Below are 20,575 nucleotides of genomic sequence, written 5' to 3'. Positions count from 1 at the left end.
ACACAATACCCCACTCGGGCATCATAGACAAACTCACCAGCTTAAATGTAAACCCATATGTCACAAGATGGGTTGCAAACTGGCTCAAGGACAGAACCCACAGGGTCAGAGTTGCTGGAGCTATGTCAGACTCTAAGCCAGTCACAAGCGGTGCCCCACAGGGCTCAGTCTGGGGACCCCTCTTGTTCGGCATTTATTTTTCCAAAGTACAGGCAAACATAGGAGGATTGTGGCTGACAAAGTTTGCAGATGACTGCAAACTGGGCACCATAATTGATACTCCAGCGGACACAAACATCCTTCAGAGAGGCCTCATAAAAACGGATAATTGGTGCCAGAGCCATGGCCTTAAGCTGGACACCAAAAAATGTATAGTCATACCCTTTGGGAAAAACAAGGTACCGACAAATTACCACATAGGCGGTAATCCATTAAGTGCGGAAGAGGTAATCAGGGACCTAGGGACCCAGGTTGACAGTAACCTCTCATTTGACACTCACATTGCCAAAGTGGTTAGGAAGACCTTCTATATTGCCCACCTTATCATGAAGGGTTTCACATCTAGATCAAGAGAGGTCATTGTGCCCCTGTACTCTTCTCTTATCAGGCCAATGATTGAGTACAATGCCCCATTTGGGATGTATCTCACCCGACACCTGCAGCAGTTGGAAAGACCCCAAAAGTTCCTCACCAAGAGGATAAAGGGTCTTAAACATATGTCATATGCTGCCCGACTGAAAAACTCCAGCTCTATTCAGTCGCATACCGCCTACTCAGAGGTGATCTGTGCCTGACGTACAAGGCCATGTCCAATCCTGAATTAATGGACATGCTCCACCTCAGAAAATCCAAATCCATCAGAGCCATGAGAACAAGTGACTTAAACCTTAACACAGAAATAAATAGAACGTGCTGGAGGGACAGATTCATAACCCAGAGGCTCCCTACACTCTGGAACAGAATCCCAGTCCATGTTAGGCAGAGCACCTCACTGACTCTATTCAAGAGAAATCTCGACGAGTGGATGGGAGATCGTAGGTTTACCCCGGGGGTCATCTCTGTGTCACTACTAGACAGAGGCATAGTAAACTAAACCCTAAAAGGGCGTAGTATTCTCATCCTAAGGGGTGGTGTAAGCCACATACACTCTGGCTAGGCTTATAAATGCCCTAGGGCAGATAGCCTAGTACGAACCTATGAACCTATGTGAGGCTGTCCCAGCCATTACCATGGCTTCTTGGATTTAAAAGGGGATAAAAGAGCAATCTAGACGTTAACAGCCTTCTGCTTGTAATGCTGATGCCAGTACTTTCAAAAGCCATGTGTTTGCCATAGAATTTAAATGGGATCACTTATTCATTTGTTTATGCCTTCCATCTGTCTGCACATTCATCTGTCTACTATCTGCAATAAAGAGATAAAACACACTTAACTCAGGTGACTCTATTCAGGGTAACCTGGGAGCTTTGATCTTTTAAGTGACTGCTAAGAACACTAACTGTTGTTTAGGATAGGGTAATAGCATACTGCCACTATGTAAGCAATGCAAAAATAGTGTACATAAGTAAAACAGGCACTGTTATGTGCACGTTACATAGAAGTAACAGCGTACATAAGTAGAATTATTGACCTAACACTTATGTCACTATACAGTAGGAGTCATAACTTGTTTTTTACTCTGTTTTTACAAATAAGTGCCTGAGTCTTATACCTCATACTTTCACACTAATGCCCCCTTTTAACTGTGTGTTTACTTATGTAAAACCTTTAAATGTATGTGTGTGCATGCACACTCGTATACACACACACACACACACACACACACACACACACACACACACACACACACATACACACACACACACAAAACACTGTGCATGGCTCTGCACAGTATATATTTACTTGCTTCGGTGCCCTGATTGTAGCTTAAATGGATCATTGGACCAGTCTACCTACCCAGTTAAGAAAGACAAACAAGTAAATAAATCATAGTGTGCAAGTGGACATTTCATTTTATTTCATTTACTTCTCAGTAAATAAGTGAGATTTTACAAGTGAGCACTATTCTGCCTTGCACTAAATAATTAAAGAAGCAGGAGTAGTGTATAGCACATTAGCTGCACACAGCTGATAAAGTCAATGGCTTACTACAACCTAATGCAAGTTCTGCACAAAATGGGCAAATCAGTAGGTAAGTAAGCAGTAACACCCAACAGAGGGTCATTACTGGGAAATAACAGATCATCTGGGTAAATGACAGGGTTAACACTGATAAAGGAGGGTCTCTCAATGCCTAAGCCGTTACACTATTATCTTAAGAGAATGCTGCCCTGTACAGCTTTGTTGATTTTATTGACATACACACTGCTTGGCACTGCTACTAATGCATATTTAGGTGGGGTATTGCTTGCTTGCTTCTGCAGCAACTTTCTTTACGGTAATTTAAAAAAAAATGAGTCCAATGTTTTGAAATGAGATTTGGAGGGCTTACTAACACTGTCTGCTGCAAGTTGGTTACTATAGTGCACTTGTTACTTGTCAAGCAGTACAGAGATATAAATGGCTTCTGTTTCAGTCTGTCTAGCCAATCTTAACACTCCATTTTCTGATTGCCTGTGGTGCATATCGTGGGTCAAGATATTTTGTTTTGCTAATGGTGGAATAATTCGTGCATAGTTCAAATAATAACATAAAGCCAATAGAAAATTATTAAAGGTCTGCCAAAGTCTGTCTGAACATAAAATTCACCCTTAGGAAGATGTCAAGCTGTACCCACTTCTTAACAGTCTGCTGCCTTCTTCAAAGCTCTTCCCATAGTCCATTTAGCATCTCGATAAAGTATTTTACATATTAACTCAATCCTTCTTACGCCAGTTATCAGTAATGCCTTCTCCATATCAAATCATACCATTCTATCTACAACCACCTTCACCACTCTGTGGATCCAGTATTATATATTCCTTTCTTTCTTTACATAGCCCTTGCATATCTTTCATAAGATTTGTAAACTTCCTTTGAAGCAGTTCAGTATCTTCATATCCCTTGATAGCTAAGGGGTCTAGAAGACAACGCAAAACATAATTCAAATACTGCTGCAAAAGCAGCCTCTTTAGAGGCATATCTATCTTTCTTGACTCTATAACCTCTCATAATGTTCCAAACTTTCTTAAGCAAACATGAATTCTCAATTCGCCTTTTCTTTTATACTTTGAATATACTTTATTCATTTTGAATTTTTAAACAAAAAGAAAAAGCAAAACAAAGGATATCTACACAACAAATTGCCAGTCTTCTGTTCAAACAAAAAAAAAAAATTAAATTTTGGCAAAACTGTAATGTATGGGAAATAACATGGAAATCTGCAGTTGAAACACAGCAAAAACAAAGAGAGAACTATCCCAAGTGAAACACCTATAAAGACAATTTAACAAAAGTCATCCCACTTTTCACATGCCCATATTTCATCACATTCCCCAAGCGTTTATTTCACTTGTTACTTGTTCCATGTTTAAGGACAACCTGGAGGATCTTAGGTTTCACAAAGTCAGTGATGCACACTCCCAAAATGTTCTTCTTGACACAAGCTGCCATACAAGGGTTAGTGGTTGGGCCACGACTGTTTTTAATATTTTTTAGAAAGCGTACATTAGATTTTTGAAAAACAACGCTATTTGAAGACAATACGGTAATGCTTCTGATGGCTTAACCAATGCAAAACAGAACTGCAGAAAAACTTTACAAATATTATACATTCATGTAAAAAAAATAATTCAGAACATATCAAAAACTCCACAATCAACCAAATACATAATAATTAAAGACTATTGGACAGATAGGTGGAACACTAAAAAAAGTAATACTGAATAGTATGGCTAGAATCCACCCTCTCTCAATAGACATCTCTTCAATTCAAATCAGTCAAAAAGCAAAATTTCAAAGATTATTTTTTTGCCTCACTTGACAACTCTCTCACTGCATTCCCCAGAAAAATAAATGGAGAAAAAAAAAACAGAATTGAGAGAAAAAGCGAGAGAGAATGGGAATGGTGCAAAATTCTACAATAAAATTTGGTTGTAATGACAACGAATTACTGATGGAAACTATCAGCACCAATCCACCAGGCTCTTCTCTAACAGTGTGCCCTGTTCCCTGTGTCAGTGCTAACAATCTGACAACCTAATGGTTAGGCAGTCTGCAGAAGAAGGCCAAACACAGCACATGAACTGAGCGATGGATCAGTAGAGTAGTACAAAGACAGTAGAAGTACAAAGAAAAATAAAGTAAAAAATGTTTCTTAAGTTGCAGGGTTAATGACACTGAATATTAACACGGGAAGACAAACCTTCCCTGTGGTCCTGCACAGAACGCAATCTATGGAGAATTCAGTAAAAAGTAAGTACTAACCAGTTGTGCTGTAGGCTAGGGGTAATACATGACAGCCCAAGGAAAACAGCCTTTGTAGGAAGCTGTAAATGTCAGTTTCCCCTGGAGCAAGCCACCCAGTTTTCATGTCATGACACCCTGTGTAACAGTATCTCTCATAATCTCACAAATATAGATGGCGTTATAATGGAAAGTGATATATCCTTTCAATAATCACATAAAGCATTGCTGCATGCTACAACAACAGAAAATACAAATTATACAAAGCAAAATTTACAAGGACAACACAGAAACAAATCAAGTACCTGTGTTTGTAGCCAGCTGAAGGCTGCTCTTTTCTTTTGTAAGGCCATTCGTTTTAGGACTGGCACTAGGTGCAGTTGTGTTGGCTCGTGGTGGTCTTTTCCCTGGTACTTTCACAGTTGTGCGCAGCAAATCAATCTCCTTCCCATGCACATTTTGCATGTAGTCCTGTCAATAAACAGCAAAGTATTAGAATGAGACAGCTACTGGCTTCATAGCCCCTCGATATCCTGCAGACATAAACAATAACTGCAATGTGTCAGAAAATGAAGCTTTGTACAAGAAACATACATGCCCACTTCCTAAATCACAAACAATATCACACACATTATCCACAAAGACATGCAAAAATGCTTAGGCTGTACTCAGCATACATTAAATATGCCAATAATCTGTTTAGCAGCACAAACAGTTTACCAGTAAAGGAAAATTACTTGCTACAGTAATCTACATTCACGGGAGGGGAAAAATACTGCAGTGTTACAGATATATTCATCATCAGAAAAATATTAAGAAAAGACAGTGGCAGATTAAATGTACCTTGGGTGACAGGTACTATATAAATTATTCTCCCCACCACACATACGCACACATTTTTTAGCTTTTTTTTTTTAGGACCATGCATAAATGCAAACTCTTTGGATTCACCTTCCTGTTTCAAATGTCAACTAATGTATCAGGTTGTTTTGAATGATATTTACTATTTAATAAATAACTTACTGTGAAATACAACAAAATTTGATCTTTTACATTTGCACTCAACTACTTTTCCATCAAAAAAAGTGAAAATTACTAACCAATACTGTTTTTGAGCATTTAACCATAAAATACCACTCAAACTGCTGATATTCTAATATTTCACTGTCCATACACATCAGTTACAATCACTTGTAGCAATGGGGTGGGTGAGGCCAATCTAAAACCAAACTAACTTTGACTGTGTACACCTCACAAATCTGAATGTGACAAGTATTCCAAATGACTTCATACAAATGCAAACTAGTTCTGCAAAGCTTACCTAATGAATGTTTAACTTCATCATGACAGCAAGATTAGTAATTTCCCAGCAATTATAGCCGTGTTATTTACTGTGTATACCTCATGCATCTTGCAGTCATAAAATAATAATAATGGCCACAGTAATGTATTTCAAGTTTCAAACAAACACAGCAGCCACAGTAAAGTATTCCAATTTAATTCAAACAATGCACACCAGTCCTGGAAAGCCAGATTAATGACCATTTAAAATTAGAATATGACAACAGAAAAAACAACTTTCTTCCACAGACAATCCCATAATTCACATCTGACTGTTATAGCCATAATGACGTACACTTCTGACTGTGATAAAAATGCGAAAGCCCACAGTAACTTATTTCAAGTTTTTTTCATACATACACAGTAGAGTACTCCTACTTCCTACAAATGTAGATTAGTCCAGTAAAGCCAGACTACAGACTATTTAGGAAGAGTAGATGATAAGAGGGTAAGCTAATTTCATCCACAGGAATGTCAGCCCACCTCACTCACCTAAGTTACAACCCCTTTGCAAAGAGAGTACACTTCAGATATCTGATTGTCAAATAGTAATGGTCACAACAATATAGTGCTAGTTTGTTTCACACAAACACACAGCAGCCTGTGTAGCCACAGTAATGAATTCCAACTTAACATCACACAAATGCATACTAATACTCCAAACACAGATTAACTGTTGTTTAAAATGACACATGACAATAGGGTAAGATATTTCCAGCCAATCTCCACCTCCACCCAGCAGCTATAACCACTTTGTTGACTGTGTACACCTCAGATGTCTGATTGTGATTAAAAATCATGTCAACATAAAATATGTACTTCAAATTTGCTTCATATATGTGAAACAAGTAGTCACAGTAAAGTATTCCAACTTCTTTAACATAACTTACATTATTTACAAAGCTAGAATAGTGATGAATCAGTAGCAGTCTGTCATTTTCATCTACAGGTAGTCCCTTACCCAGCAGTTATAGCCACTTTTTTGTCTAGATATATCAGATTTCTAGCTGTAATACAGTAAAATAAAATGCTGGTAGCACAATGCATTTCAAATAACTTTCTAAAAATTCCATCTGCTAACCACCCTCCACCCAACAAAGTACTCTCACCCATAGCTTTAAACCTTTTAGCTTAAAATCCAGGACATAATTTAACTGCTGCTGTTATACTTGGAAAAATACTTACAATAACAATATTTATAACATTTTTGTATTTTTATTAGAAGTATTTTTATTAATACTTATTAAACTATGGCAATTTTAAGTATTTATAGTTAATGAAGCTAATGTATATAATATTTCTATGCATTTTTGAGATGTACTGTCAGCGTTGTTTGCAAGTTGACTTTTACAATTTTTTTTTTACACTTACTTAAGCATTTGCACATTGGTTTGGTTTCCCTTAATGGAAAGGAAGTGATGTAACTTGATCTACTAAAGGAAGTGATGTAACTTGATCAACCAATCCACTTGATGCTTAGGTTTTAAAAGTGGCAATTGCTTTACAATTTCAGTTCTGATGAAGTCTCTGATACAAAAGCATGTAACTAAAAACTATTTCAAACTATTGTTTGCTACTGGTGCACCTTGGAGTGGCTGTCTGATTGCAGTTGCTGACTTAACATGATGCAGAAGCAGATTATATAGCCTGAAAGTACAGCAGCATGTTCAACTCATGATGTCTTAAGTCACGGAACATAAAGTTGTGTACAATGTGAAGACAGGCATTTGTGAGGAGCAGAAGGACTGGAGCTTCAAAAAAATACCAGTAATGAGAATAAGAAGCAAAACCAGTGCTACTTCTGACATGGATGACATTACGGACAATATTATATTATCATTAGGATTTATTTTAAATAACATAAGAGTTTTGATACACTTGGGGTTAGAAGGACTTTTGTGAAGTAAGTTTTGAGACTTTTTCAGGTGTAGAAAAGTTTATGATGAAACAGAAAAAAGAACGTATCACCCTTGAAGACTATTCTTCAGAACTTTGGTTTGCATTTAAAAAGAAAACTGACTATGCAATTCAAAATTTCAGAAATGGAAGAATATGAACTTAAAACTTTTTTTTCTGTCAATAGGTGATAAAGTGCTTGGCATAAAGTAAATGTATGATAAAAGAAGTATATGGTCAGGGGAATGGGAAATGTGGGTTGACTTAGATATGCATGATGGAAAATTACAGCATAGTTTAAATAATATAATAGCTGGAAAAGATCTCTTAGGGGCCAACTGAAGGCTTGCTTATATTGTGGGAATGAAGAAAAAAAAAAAGAGTTATGTACTTAACATAACTTGGCATCTGTGCTATCCAGTGTCATTATTCATCACAGATGGGTCTCTGATCTGAGCTGGCAACTTCTCAGACAGATCCAGAGCTCAAGCTCTTCCCCCTCCTATAATCCCTTGCTACCTTATAATACTCAGATCGAGTTTGCTAATTAGCTGAAATGCAGGAACAAACATTTGCAACAGAAGTCAAAAACTTCTCACCATGTGCAAGTCACTACAGCCTCAACAGACCCCCCCCCCCCCCAGAAGGAAAGGGAAGGAGGGCAGGAATGTGATGAATAATGATACAGGATAGCACAGATACCAAGTTAAGTACATAACTCTTTATTTGAGGCTATACATGTCATTATTCCTTGCAGATGGGTTAGAGTCCCCAGCTACTATGAACCCTGGGAAGCCTCAAGGAAGGATATGCCAGAGCACGGAGGAACCAAAAGAAGCCCTGTTCCTAGATACCAAGTCCAACTTGTAGTGTGAAATGAAAGTATGTGAATTAGACCAAGTAGCAGCAGCACAGATCTCATCAAAGGAAAGTCTAGCCAAGAAGGCTGATGACATAGCAACAGACCTAGACCTTAACTGGTCTGGACACTTCTAAATTCCAATTAGCATAAATGAAGTAAATACAACCAGCAATCCACCTGGAGATAGTCACTTTTGGAAATTACCTGAACCCTTTTGTTTTGGGAGAAAGCCGCAAAGAGTTGGTCCGACCTTCTAAACTCCTCAGTCTTTTTCAAATAAAAATGCAATCGTCTGTGGACATCTAAACAATGAAAAATATATTCTAATTGATTAGAGTAATTAGGGAAGAAGACCAGTAGTTGGATCGACTGATTGAGATTTGCCTCAGAGGCCACTTTGGGGAGAAAGGAATGATTTGGTCTAAGACACACCCTGTCCTTATGAAAGATCATGAACAGAGGCTTAATGCACAAAGCCTGAAGTTCCGAGACCCTCTTGGCAAAAGTAATGGCTACTAAAAAGGCCATCTTACAGGATAAGAATTTAATATCACATGAAGTAGCGGTTTAAAAGGTTTTTGTGTCAGAGACTGCAGCACCAGAGTCAAATCCCATGGCGGTGCTGGATCCTTGATAGGAGGTCTAAGAAGAAAAACTCCTTTCAAAAAGGCTCTGCACAATTTGTAAGAAAAGGTAGGCTCATCACTGACATGGAAATTAGAGATGGCAGCCAACTGGAGTTTAATGGTAGAAATAAATTGCCCCATCCTGAAAAAGAGAAGATAAGAAGAACAAAATATCAGGAACAGGGGCTGAAAAGGGATCTAGATTCTGTTGTCTGCCCCAAATGGAAAACCTTTCCAACTTACTGGAATACACCTTCTTTGTAGACGTCTTTTGAGAAGTCAAAATAATGCTCCTCACCAGGGAAAGAAGCCTGGACTGGAGAAACTAAGCAGTTAGATGAAGGGTCCACAGATTGGAAACTGGAAGCCACTAGGGATGGCAGAAGACATACAAAATGGGATCTAATATACAAGGTGGATACTTCAGATGAAACCTTAGGAAAGAGAACCAAGCCTGACGAGGCCAGAAAAGGGCAATGAGGATGAGAGAGTTCTTAGGTGACAAGCTTTCTGTAAGACTTTGGGTATTAGGGGTAATACAAGAGTAAGCATAGAGGAGACCTGGGGGCCAGTTGTGAACAAGAGCATCCCTGGGTGACTCCCCTGACAGAGGAATCAGGGCAAAGTAATTGCTGCATTTGTGGTTGACTGGGGAAGCAAAAATGTCACAGCATGGTTGACCCCAATGGTCAAAGATTTGCCATGCTACTGATGGATTCACGGACCACTCGTGAGGACGCAAGATGGACCTGCTGAGTTTGTCCGCCAGCAATTTGGAACTCCCGAGTATATGAGTTGCAAGAAGAAAGCGCCTGGAAGACATAACCCATTCCCACACTCTCATGGCCTCGCTGCACACAGGATAAGACCGCACTCCCCCTTGCCTGCTGATGTATCAGACAACTGCCATGTTGTCCATCTGAACTGCTATGGTCCCCACAGAGATGCATTCCTGAAAGGTTTGCAAAGTTAAAAGGATTTCTCTCATCTGCAGGATGTTTATGTGCAATTTGGTCTCTATAGGGGGCCATGTGCCTTGAACCGTCCTGCCCTACAAATGCCCCCCAACCCAACAGGGAGGAGTCTGTGGTCACTGTGGCCTTGGATAGCCGGTGAAAAAAATGTCCTGCCTAGAAAAAGGTCCTGAGACTGAAGCCAACAAACAAGATAATTCCTGCATACCTGAGTCAACTTTATTGTCACAGACATGGGCTGAAACAGAATGGACCACTGGACTGCCAGCGTCCACTGGAGAACTTGCATATGATACCTGGTAGGAGGCAACAACTGAATGGCAGTTGCCATGGAGCCTAGCATTTTGAGAATCAAATGAACTGGCGGGCGAGCTAGATTCAATAAAAGAGAAACTTGATCCTGAAGGAGTTGGACCGTGCAGGTAGGCAGTGCTGCAGTCTCCAATACCATGTCCAGCAGGACTCCCATGAATTCCAGGTTTTGGCTCAGAACTAGATTTGACCTGGGCAGGTTCACTGTGATACCTAGATGCTGGAAAAGACTGAGCACATACCTGGTTACCAGTGTTAGTCGATGCCTTGTGGGAGCTGGGAGAAGCCAATCCTCCAGGTACGGAAAAACCTGGAAACCTTGCAGCCACAGATGAGCTGCCACCACTGCCATACATTAACACCTGGCGGGCTGTGGTGAGTCTAAAGGGCAGGGCTGTGAACTGATAATGACTGACCCCTAACCAAAAGCGTAAGTGTCACCTGGAGCATATATTGATCTTTATATGATAGTACATATATTTGAGATCCACATCCAATCATCTTTTTTGCAAGACAGGCAGAATGGACTGTACAGTGACCATCCGGAACTTGGACTTCTTAACAGAAAGGTTTAGCTCGCTGAGGTCTAGAAACAGATGTAGGTCCCTGGTCTTTTTCTGGCACCAAAAAGAAGAGCGAATAAGTTCTGGACCCTCATTTTCCTGTTGAGACCTCTTGAATGGCTCTTTTTCGAAGGAGATCTTGCACCTCAAGATAGGTCAACTCACTTTGGCAGAGATGTACATCTGGGAGAAATCTCTGAGTTGGAGGGGGTTGGGAGAAGGAAATGGAGTAACCCTGGAAATGATTTTTAGCACCCAATGATCAGAGGTGAGACTTGTCCAGGCAGGGTTGAAGGGAGAGATGACCCCCGACTGCCTCCAGGGCAGAACAGTCGGGCAGCACATCAGGAGCACTGGAAGGGCTTTCCCAAGAAAGGTTCTCGGGAGCCCTGATTTTGTGGACCACCTCTGCCCCTAGGGGCCATCTACCACTGAATCCTCACCCCGGGATGGGGAAGAGGATTCCTGGTAAGCACCCTGACAGGAAGAATAAGTCCTCCAGAACCAATGCTAATTACTTCCCCCTGAGTCTTAGAAAAGGACCTCTGCGGAGTAGAAAACTTGATCCCTACTGCGGAAAAAGTCTTGCTTCCTGCTAACTGTGAGTTAAGATCTCCTTAACAGATGGTCCAAACAAAGTAGAACCGTCAAAGGGGGTGTTCGTAAAGGACGCCTTAAAGGGTTCTTCAAACTCGCAAAGGCGAAGCCAAGCATTCTGCTTGATAGCGATGCCAGTGCCTGCCACTTGAAGGTAGCCTCTGCAGTACTGGAGATGAGCCTCATCGAGGCATTTGCTAAGGAAGTATGAAGCTCTCTGGAGGAACTCTCACAGAGAAGTGGTAAGCTCCAAAAGCAAATTCCTCTGAAGCCGGGTAAAGTGGGCCAAGTAATTAGTTGCTCTCAGGCCAAATGTAGCTGATGCAAGCACATGCTTTCCAAAAAGGTCAGCTGCCCAAGAGTCCATGTTCTGGGGATGGACCAAGGAGCTCTGCTCAGCTAGCTCCTTACTGGTAGCAGTAGCCACCATGATGGCATCGACAGGGACCCCTATGCTCCAAAGAGACCTATCCTTAGGGGGACTGAGGAACTTATCTGTTCTATTAAGTACGGGTTCGACTGTGCCCATCTCCTTCCATGCCCTACTGGTGATAAGGTCCACAAGCTCGGCAGCTGCAGGGGGGAACCCAGGTAGTAGATGGATCTGAGAGTCCCAAATGTCTTCAGAAACATGGACTACTCCGAAGATGGGGATCAGGAAGACCATCCACCTCTCTGACTTCCAGGATATCCCCAAAGGAAACCTCTTCAGGCGGAAGTCTGGGGGACCTGTCTCCCTTCTCAAAATCCATGTCTTCGGTGAGGGACTCTCTAGGGGATTCCAAGTGTCTCTTCTTACACATTCTCTTCCAATGGGGCTCTTCCATGGTGGGCTTAGGGGAGGATTCAGAAGAGATGGGTACCCCAAGTGGGGCAGTGCCTGTCTGAAGGCACTCATGGGAGGTCTGACCCTGGATGGATGATGAGGCCTCAACACCCAAACCTGAGAAAGGCTGGAGAGGACCTTGAGAAGAAAAAGAGGTAACTACCAAAATGGAGAAGGTCCTCTCTACCACTGGGAAGGCCAACGGACTGGAAGATGTTCCCCCCAACCCCAATGGCCAGGGCCACCTGAGAAGGGAGAAGGGACCCTAATGCAGTACTGAAGCCCCTGGACAATATTAGCCCTGAGCTGTTCAGAGCCGAAGCCCCCAAGGGAAGGGAATGGTCCAAAAAGTTCAGACCCAAACCCACCCCCAGGAAACCAGCACCGACTCCTCAGGGATGAGGCCCACTCTGGTCTGAGGGCTGCGGAACACAGCCAGCTAGGGACGCTGATGGCACTGAGAACGGGATGATACCCATCGTTGGCCTCTCACTTTGAATCTCCTGGTCCTTACATTCCAAAACCTGCTGGATTGGAAGAGGAGAGTGGAGACCTGTGTATGGGTGAGGGTCTCCTAGCCGCATGGGCTGGGAATGGCAGCAGGCCCAACTTGATTTGGGCTTTGAGGAAACTCATCATCCTATCCATGTTTGAGGGATGGAGACTTCTGGATGATCTGGATGAAGCTGAAGAATGGCTAGCTCTTGCTGGGGATCCGGCCTTGGATCCTAAAATTTTATGGCCTTGAGAAGCAGACCGGCTCCCGAAGTCTCAGATCCTACCTCCTGGAGGACCCAGAAGGGGAGCCCTCTAGAACAATAGGATCCTATGGCATGGTCAGATCCGACAACCTTGTAGAATCCGAAGGCTTGGCAGCTGTCCCAGATGGATTTGATAAACTTGTTGGATGCGGGGATGGTCTGCTTCCACTCAGATCGGAAGGCCTCCGATCTGATAAGGCCTTGGATCTGAGAGTCTGATCCAAAGGTCTAGGAATGACAGACCTCGAATCCAAAGCTGAAGAGGCTGGACTCGAATCTGAGGATCTGCGATCTGAAAGCCTCTGCTTTTTAGGGACCAAGGAATATATCCCCCCCAAAGTAGGAAGAAGTCTCTTCTTCAGCTCCTGCGAGGACATAGAAGAGGAGTCCATAGGCACATGACCACCCTGAGCCAAGCCCTTGAGGAGAGGCTTGTTGCGGCGCTCTACCAGGGCCCTGTGGTTGAATACAGCACAAATGTCACGAGCTCCGACCCCAGACAGTAGACGCTCTCTTCATGCAAGTTGGAACACAGCATCTTCCGACTGCACGAGGAGCACTTCTTAAAGCCTGCAGGCTTTTGAGCCATCCTGTCCAAATACAATACACACACATGCGAACACAGACAGAACAGAGATCAGGAAAAGAGAGATTTTTTTATTTTATTAGAAAACGACCACTTCAAGAAAAAAGGTGTGAAGCACCAAGCACTAGAAGGGGGGAGGGGAGAACCTACTTATACGAACAACTAGGTTCTAACAGGGAGGGAAGGAATTACAATTAACTAACAGCAGTGGAAGACAGCAACTATACCATAAAAAGGAAAGAAAAGAAGCCAAGAAAACAGCACTTATCTATTGATTCCCTATGCTTGAGCCTGGACCACACATGCAGAAATTCAATGGCAAATGAGATCTGAGGGTTAGAAAGTAGCAAGTGATTATGGGAAGGGGAGGAGCTTGAGCTCTGGATCTGTCTGAGAAGCTGCCGACTCGTATCCAAGTTCAGTTCCTAGACCCATCTGTGAGGAATAATGACACTGATAGCATCAGATCATCTGTTACAAGAATGCACAAAACAAATGTGTGTGCAATGTGAGGAAGAAGGCCATACTGCTAGAAACTGTACACCATTTTGAAAGAAATGTAATGAATGTGACCCACTTTTGGTTTGAATGTGCGATGTGGAAAAAGTGTACATGAAAAAGAAACTGAGAGGGAAGAAAGACAATATGTAGGGAACAATATTCAGGAAGAAAGTGAAATGGCTGACGTAAGTGATGAAAGAAATATGACTCAAAGTGAATAAAAAGAGCAAGGGGAAGGACTAATCATAGAAAATATTCAGATACAAACAAAAATAGGCATGATGGGTTGGCAAGTGAATAAGAGGAAGATGGTTACTAAAAAATGGGAACAGCAAGATCAGAAAAGTTAAATCTATTGGAAGGAGGGCAAGAACAAGAAAAATAAAAATAGGAGGGGGAAAGGCAAAGGGAAGATTTAGGAATTTTGGGATTAAATGTGAACAGTCTAAGAAATGAAGTGTGAGATTTAATGAATTACTGAATAGTGCAAAAAGAAAAAAAGATGGATATACTGTACATGTTGTATACAAGATGTGTTGTACAAGAAAAAAAAAACATTACATCTATATGAGGAGAAGATTATACATTCAGCAGGATATGAAAATTGTTCTAGGTTAAGGGTATTAGTAAGAGAAGGTGAAGTAAAAATATTGGATGTAACAACTGTGACACCAGGAAGGATACTGATATGTGCATGAAGAAAAATGGAAAATGGTTAAGGGTAACAATAATATATACTTACATAAACATGCCAGAATAAAAAACAAACAAAAAAAAAGATACATGTATATATATATACATATATATATATATATATATATATATATACATATATATATATATATATATATATATATATACATACCTATGACAGCAAACACATCAATAATACTGACTGCCAACTTTAACTGTAAAGTAAGAAAACATAAAAGAAGAACATTGCAATACGTAAAGGTCATAAAAGAAATAATGTTATATGAAAACCCAAAACAGCAGAAAGAAGAAAGTGGATGTACAAAAGTGGAATTTTTAAAACATGGAGGCTGCCACTGTATTCAGGTGTCATGAAGAAAATGGCAAGCACAATAGAGTGAGTCGATTTTCAGATGAAAGAGCAAAATAAAATGTATTAGGATAAAGGAATGCAAGCAAAAAGAATGAAATGAAGGAAGAAAGAACAGTTGACAATAAGAGCATTTTGTGAAAGTTGGACAACTGGTATATAGTGTTTAAACAGAAACATAAAAATATTTTCTGGAAGTAGAAAAAGGGTTAAAAATGTTATAGGGGAATATAAAATATGATGAATGATACTGAGGGGAAAATGGAAGAAGAGTAATAGAGTAAGAAAAAAGAAAAGAAATTGTATGATTAAAAATGCAGAAAAAATAAGACACTGTATAAGCAGAAATATTTTTAAAGGAAAAAGGAAGAAGTTTCACTCTTTTTAGGAAAGGGGTAAAACACAAGGAAGGTACGACGATGGAATGGTAGATGAGAACAGGGTAGTACAAATTACAACTTTCTGTGTATTCCACATGCATGGTAGGTACGACAATGGAATGGTAGATGAGAACAGGGTAGTACAAATTACAACTTTCTGTGATTTCCACATGCATGGTAGGTACAACGATGGAATGGTAGATGGGAACAGGGTAGTACAAATTACAACTTTCTGTATATTCCACATGCATGGTACCACTTTCTACTCCTAGTGGCTGTCCTATATACAAAACAACATTCCCCTGTAAATCCAAATTATATCTCTTACTACAGCAGGTACAGCCTAGGCCCAGAAGTTACAAAACAGTTTCCTATTTTTACAATACAACAGGTATAACCATTTAACCATTAGAATAAAACATAACAGTCAAAACAAGAATCATCACCATTTTTTCTTGTGAAAAATGAACATCCTTACTATAAATGAAAACTTGTTAAATCGTTAAATCGGAGGTGAAGAAAAAAAAGAAAAAAAATATTTTCCTTTTTCTAACTTTGTTCTAACTGACATATTTCTGGAAGATAAAACATTGGGAGACTTTACTCAGTCTAGATTAGATGCAGTCAGGTCTAAGACATATATATATATATATATATATATATATATATATATATATATATATATATATATATATATATACATACACACACATTTCAAAGAGCACACTTCCAGGAGATTTTACTTTGGTGTCAGCAGATGAGCATTCAAAATCACAGACTTCATGCATCTGAAACCATCCATCATGGGTTGGGAGGGTGGCCTAATGGTTAAAGTGTTTGCCTCACAAACACAAGGTGCAGGGTTTGAGTCTCACAAGGGATAATTGGCTAAGCTTAAAATGGCTCGCAAGGGCAGTTAGCTTAGTAAGAATCTATGAATCTATGAATCTATGGGCAGCAGAAGTACCTCTTCCAGGATTTGGTAATTACCTGTACATACTAACATCATTAAGCACAAAAAACTTTTATTTTTCCCTATGCAATATCAAGCCTGAAGACAAGATTACTTTTGCAGGCCAAAACAGGTACACCAGTGTTGAAGCGCAACTTTTAGAGTCCTTCTAATTCTTCACAGGACCAAAAAATATGAATCCAATCTCCACCCTCTCTTTTGGAGCATCTCCAAAAATATGGAGAAACAGCAGGATAAAGTTGGGTCTGCCTTTAGGGTGTATAAAAGTATCTGAAAAGGCCCTACCAGCTAAAAAAAGTTGGACCTCTTGGAATTAGTGTCGTAAAGGGGAGCATCAAATTCTCACCCCATTGAGTGGGTGTTATTAAACAGCTTAACTCTTCTCTCTCCCAGACCCCCCATGCTTGTCTGTAATACCTTGACTGCCTATAACCAAAATATTATACAACAATGTTATTGCACCCCTTGTTGAAGAGGTTTGTGATCGTTTCTGTCCACTACGGAACCCACCTAAGCCACTCAGAAAAATCCACGGATGCCAATTTCAACCTTTCCACCCCTGCTGTGTGGAGTTGAACTCTTCAGGAAATTCATCTCAAGTGGTAATCGAATCCCCTCGATCATTTACTCCCAGTATTAGAAAGTTGGTCTCTCTGCTAAAGGTGTAGCAATTAACTGGTAATTCTCATCCATGAGCAGTGACAATTTAATTGTTAAAAGCTGCAGCAACCAGTTCCTGGTATTAGTATCCCTAAAGTGAACTGGCATCACATCTGTGTGCCCTGTTCCATCACCGCCTCACCTCAGGCTTTGTCCCTACCGAATGGCACACTGCTACAGTCATCCCTCTCCATAAAGGGGGAACAACTACAGACCCTGGGAATTATCACCCCATTAGCCTCATGAGTCTGATATGTAAGGCTATGGAGCACATCATCATGGACCTAATTAACAAGGATATAGGGAATCTCCAAACTCTAGATCCCACGCAATTTGGTTTTGTGAAAGGTAAATCATAACTGCTCAACCTGGTTGACTTCTTTGAATCCGAAACCAGAGCTGTGGATGAGGGCAAGGCAGTTCATACAGCCTACCTCGATCTGGCCAAGGCCTTTGATACCATTCCCTACTCAGGAATTATCGATATAAACTCACCAAACTAGGCATCAACCCCTATATCACTACGTGGGTTGCAAACTGGCTCACAGATAGCACCCACAGTGTGAAAGTAGCAAACTCCAAGTCAAACTGCTGACTGGTAACGAGTGGAGTCCCACAGAAATCAGTCCTGGGTCCTCTCTTGTTTGGCAGCTACTTCTCAGAAGTCCAGGCCAACATGGAGGGACTCTGGCTGACCAAGTTCGCAGACGACTGCAAGCTGGGAGCCATTATTAACTCCCCAAGTGATGTAGACATCCTACACAAAGGCCTCATAGAGACCAATGACTGGTGTCGAAACCATGACCTTAATGCCAAAAAATGTGTCTTCATCCCCTTTGGGAAAAACTCAGTTCCCACTAATTACCACGTTGACGGGAACCCACTGAAGGCGTTATAAGAGATCTGGGGACACAGGTTGACAGCAACCTCTCCCTCAACCACCAAATTGCCACTGTGGTCAGAAAGTCCTTCTATGTGGCACCTCTCATTACTAAGGGTTTTGCATCCAGGAAGAAAGAGCTCATCATCTCTCCCTACTCTTCCCTCATTAGACCAATTATAGAGTATAATGCCCCATTTGGAATGCACCTCACTAGACACATGCAACCACTGGAAAAGCCACAAAACTACCTCAAGAAGAGGATCCTAGGTCTTAAACACATGTCGTACATGGACAGACTCAAAAAACTCCAGCTATTCTCTGTCTCATATCATCTACTAAGAGGCGATCTCTGCTTGACTTACAAAGCCATGTCTGACCCAGCTCTGTTAGAAATGCTAAATCTAATGAAATCCCAATCCCTCTGCACCACTCGCTCCAGAGACCTCAACCTCATTACCACAATCAAAAGAACATGCTGGACGGACAGGTTCATAACCCAGAGATTGCCCATGCTCTGGAATAGACTTCCCATACATGTCAAGCAGAGCATTTCACTGGCCCTCTTCAAGAGAAATCTTGATGAGTGAATGGTTAACAGAAAGTTCACCCCGGGGATCACCCCAGTGACTCTACTTGATACAGGCACTGGGAACTAACGTCGGGCAGCACAATGCCAGGGCACTTCTATGGGCTAGGCTTGTAAAGGCTCCAGGGCCATTAGCCTAGTACACAACTATGAACAGAGCAAGACTAATCAGCTTTCTTCCTAGGTTTGCCAGAGTGACATGGTGTTTTCGCACCTTTTAAAAACTCTAAAAGCTTTCCTAACTGGGATTTTAGAATCAGCTTCCAAGGAGGATTCAATTTGTCAGATATTAACATAAGAAGCGCTTTATGTTAGGCTGCTTGAATATAGCTTGCATAATCTGGAACTCCCAACCCACCCTGACCTGATGATAAGGTCACTAACTCACATAGTTGATGGGGTGGGGATGCCATCCCAGAGGAAATTGGTGACCTTTTGTCTTAATGACTGAACACAACTAGAGGTAGTGGGTCAGGGGATCCCTTCTACATTATACAGTAAGAGAGGAAGAATGAGCCAGGAGACTGCTTGGAGCCTTTGTAGTATGCAAAGATTTAACCTCCTCCATTTACTTATGTTTTTCTGGGCTTTTAACAAAACTGCTTTATAAGAAGCTTCAACTGACTGGACTACAGTAGGGCACAGCTTTATCCTTAGATATGTTCTACCAGTTTGTACTATCATAAAGCCAAAAGTACTTGTGGTCTATTTAGAAAGTGTGCAGTTCACCTTCATTACTTGTCTTGATGGAATTGATTTTTTATCCAGTGAAAGATGCAAACAACTCCAAATCCCTTAATGCTTCTGGCAAGTCCTATTCTGATTAAGTCAGATATATTAAGCAGATGATCGACATATAAAGTACAGTTTTGTACCTACCATAAATATAGATGTTCGAGTGTATATCCTGCTGCAGTCATCACACTTGGGTTATCCTGCCGTCAGGCGGTCCCGCAGTCAGCCCGAATTCCAAAGTCTTGGTCCAGCGTCAGTTGCTGTCACTTCTTCCCTGACGTCAGTGCGCCAGGGGTATATCAGAGGCATCCGACACCATTTTCTTCAGTTTTTCTTGCCCCAGATGTCAGGTGCCCCTAATAGGTAGGCAATATATATATATATATATATATATATATATATATATATATATATATATATATATATACATAGCTATATAAAAATAAAACAAAACCCTTAGGCACAAGCAAATACACCACAGAGGTAGTATAGGATAGAGTGGTAGAGATAAGTTCAGCTAGTTCAGAGGGGATGGAGGGAGGGTAACCTGGAATGCAGCAGGGTATACACTCGAACATCTACATTTATGGTAGGTACAAAACTGTACTATGTTCATCGTGTTACCCTGCTGCAGTCATCACACTTGGGTAGAATCCCAAAGCTAAGGATGGGTGGTGGAGTCAAACAGGGTTAGAGAAGGCCCTGCAAAACTGCAGTGGCAAAGCCAGCTCTAGTCTTAGAGTAAAATGGTAAGTGGTAATGTTTGGTGAAGGTGTGTACTGAACTCCAAGTTGCAGCCTCCAGAATATCCTTGGTTTGCACCCCCCTGAGGTAGGCTGTAAATGTAGCTGCTGCCCTGGTAGAGTGGGGCCTTATGCTAGCAGGAACTGGTTTTCCATGGTGGGTGTAGCAAAAACGTATGCAATGTCCTATCCATTTGGAAATGGTCTGTTTTGAGATAGCCTTTCCTTGTGATGCTGTAGCATAGGATACAAAAAGCTGGTCAGATTTTCTGAAAACCTTAGTTTTATCCAAGTAGTAACGCAGCTGCCTGTGAACGTCCAAGG

The 20,575-nt window shown here is 41.1% G+C and overlaps 1 protein-coding gene across 2 annotated transcripts in view; it reads right to left on the bottom strand.

Annotated features, from left to right (window-relative positions):
* Positions 1-20,575, bottom strand: part of AGAP3 (ArfGAP with GTPase domain, ankyrin repeat and PH domain 3) — a 2,466,462-nt gene that overhangs the window by 1,152,138 nt on the left and 1,293,749 nt on the right. For both annotated transcript variants that reach the window (XM_044067593.1, XM_044067592.1), the window contains exon 11: positions 4,689-4,854. In XM_044067593.1, coding sequence (XP_043923528.1) covers positions 4,689-4,854 — 166 coding nt within the window. The remainder of the gene's footprint in view (positions 1-4,688; positions 4,855-20,575) is intronic.

This window comes from Protopterus annectens, chromosome 3.part1 (genome assembly GCF_019279795.1).
Source record: "Protopterus annectens isolate FY-2018-M chromosome 3.part1, PAN1.0, whole genome shotgun sequence".
In the NCBI taxonomy this organism is placed as follows: domain Eukaryota; kingdom Metazoa; phylum Chordata; order Ceratodontiformes; family Protopteridae; genus Protopterus; species Protopterus annectens.
The sequence above is the reverse complement of the archived record's forward strand: the minus strand, read 5'-3'. Positions and strand labels throughout refer to the sequence as shown.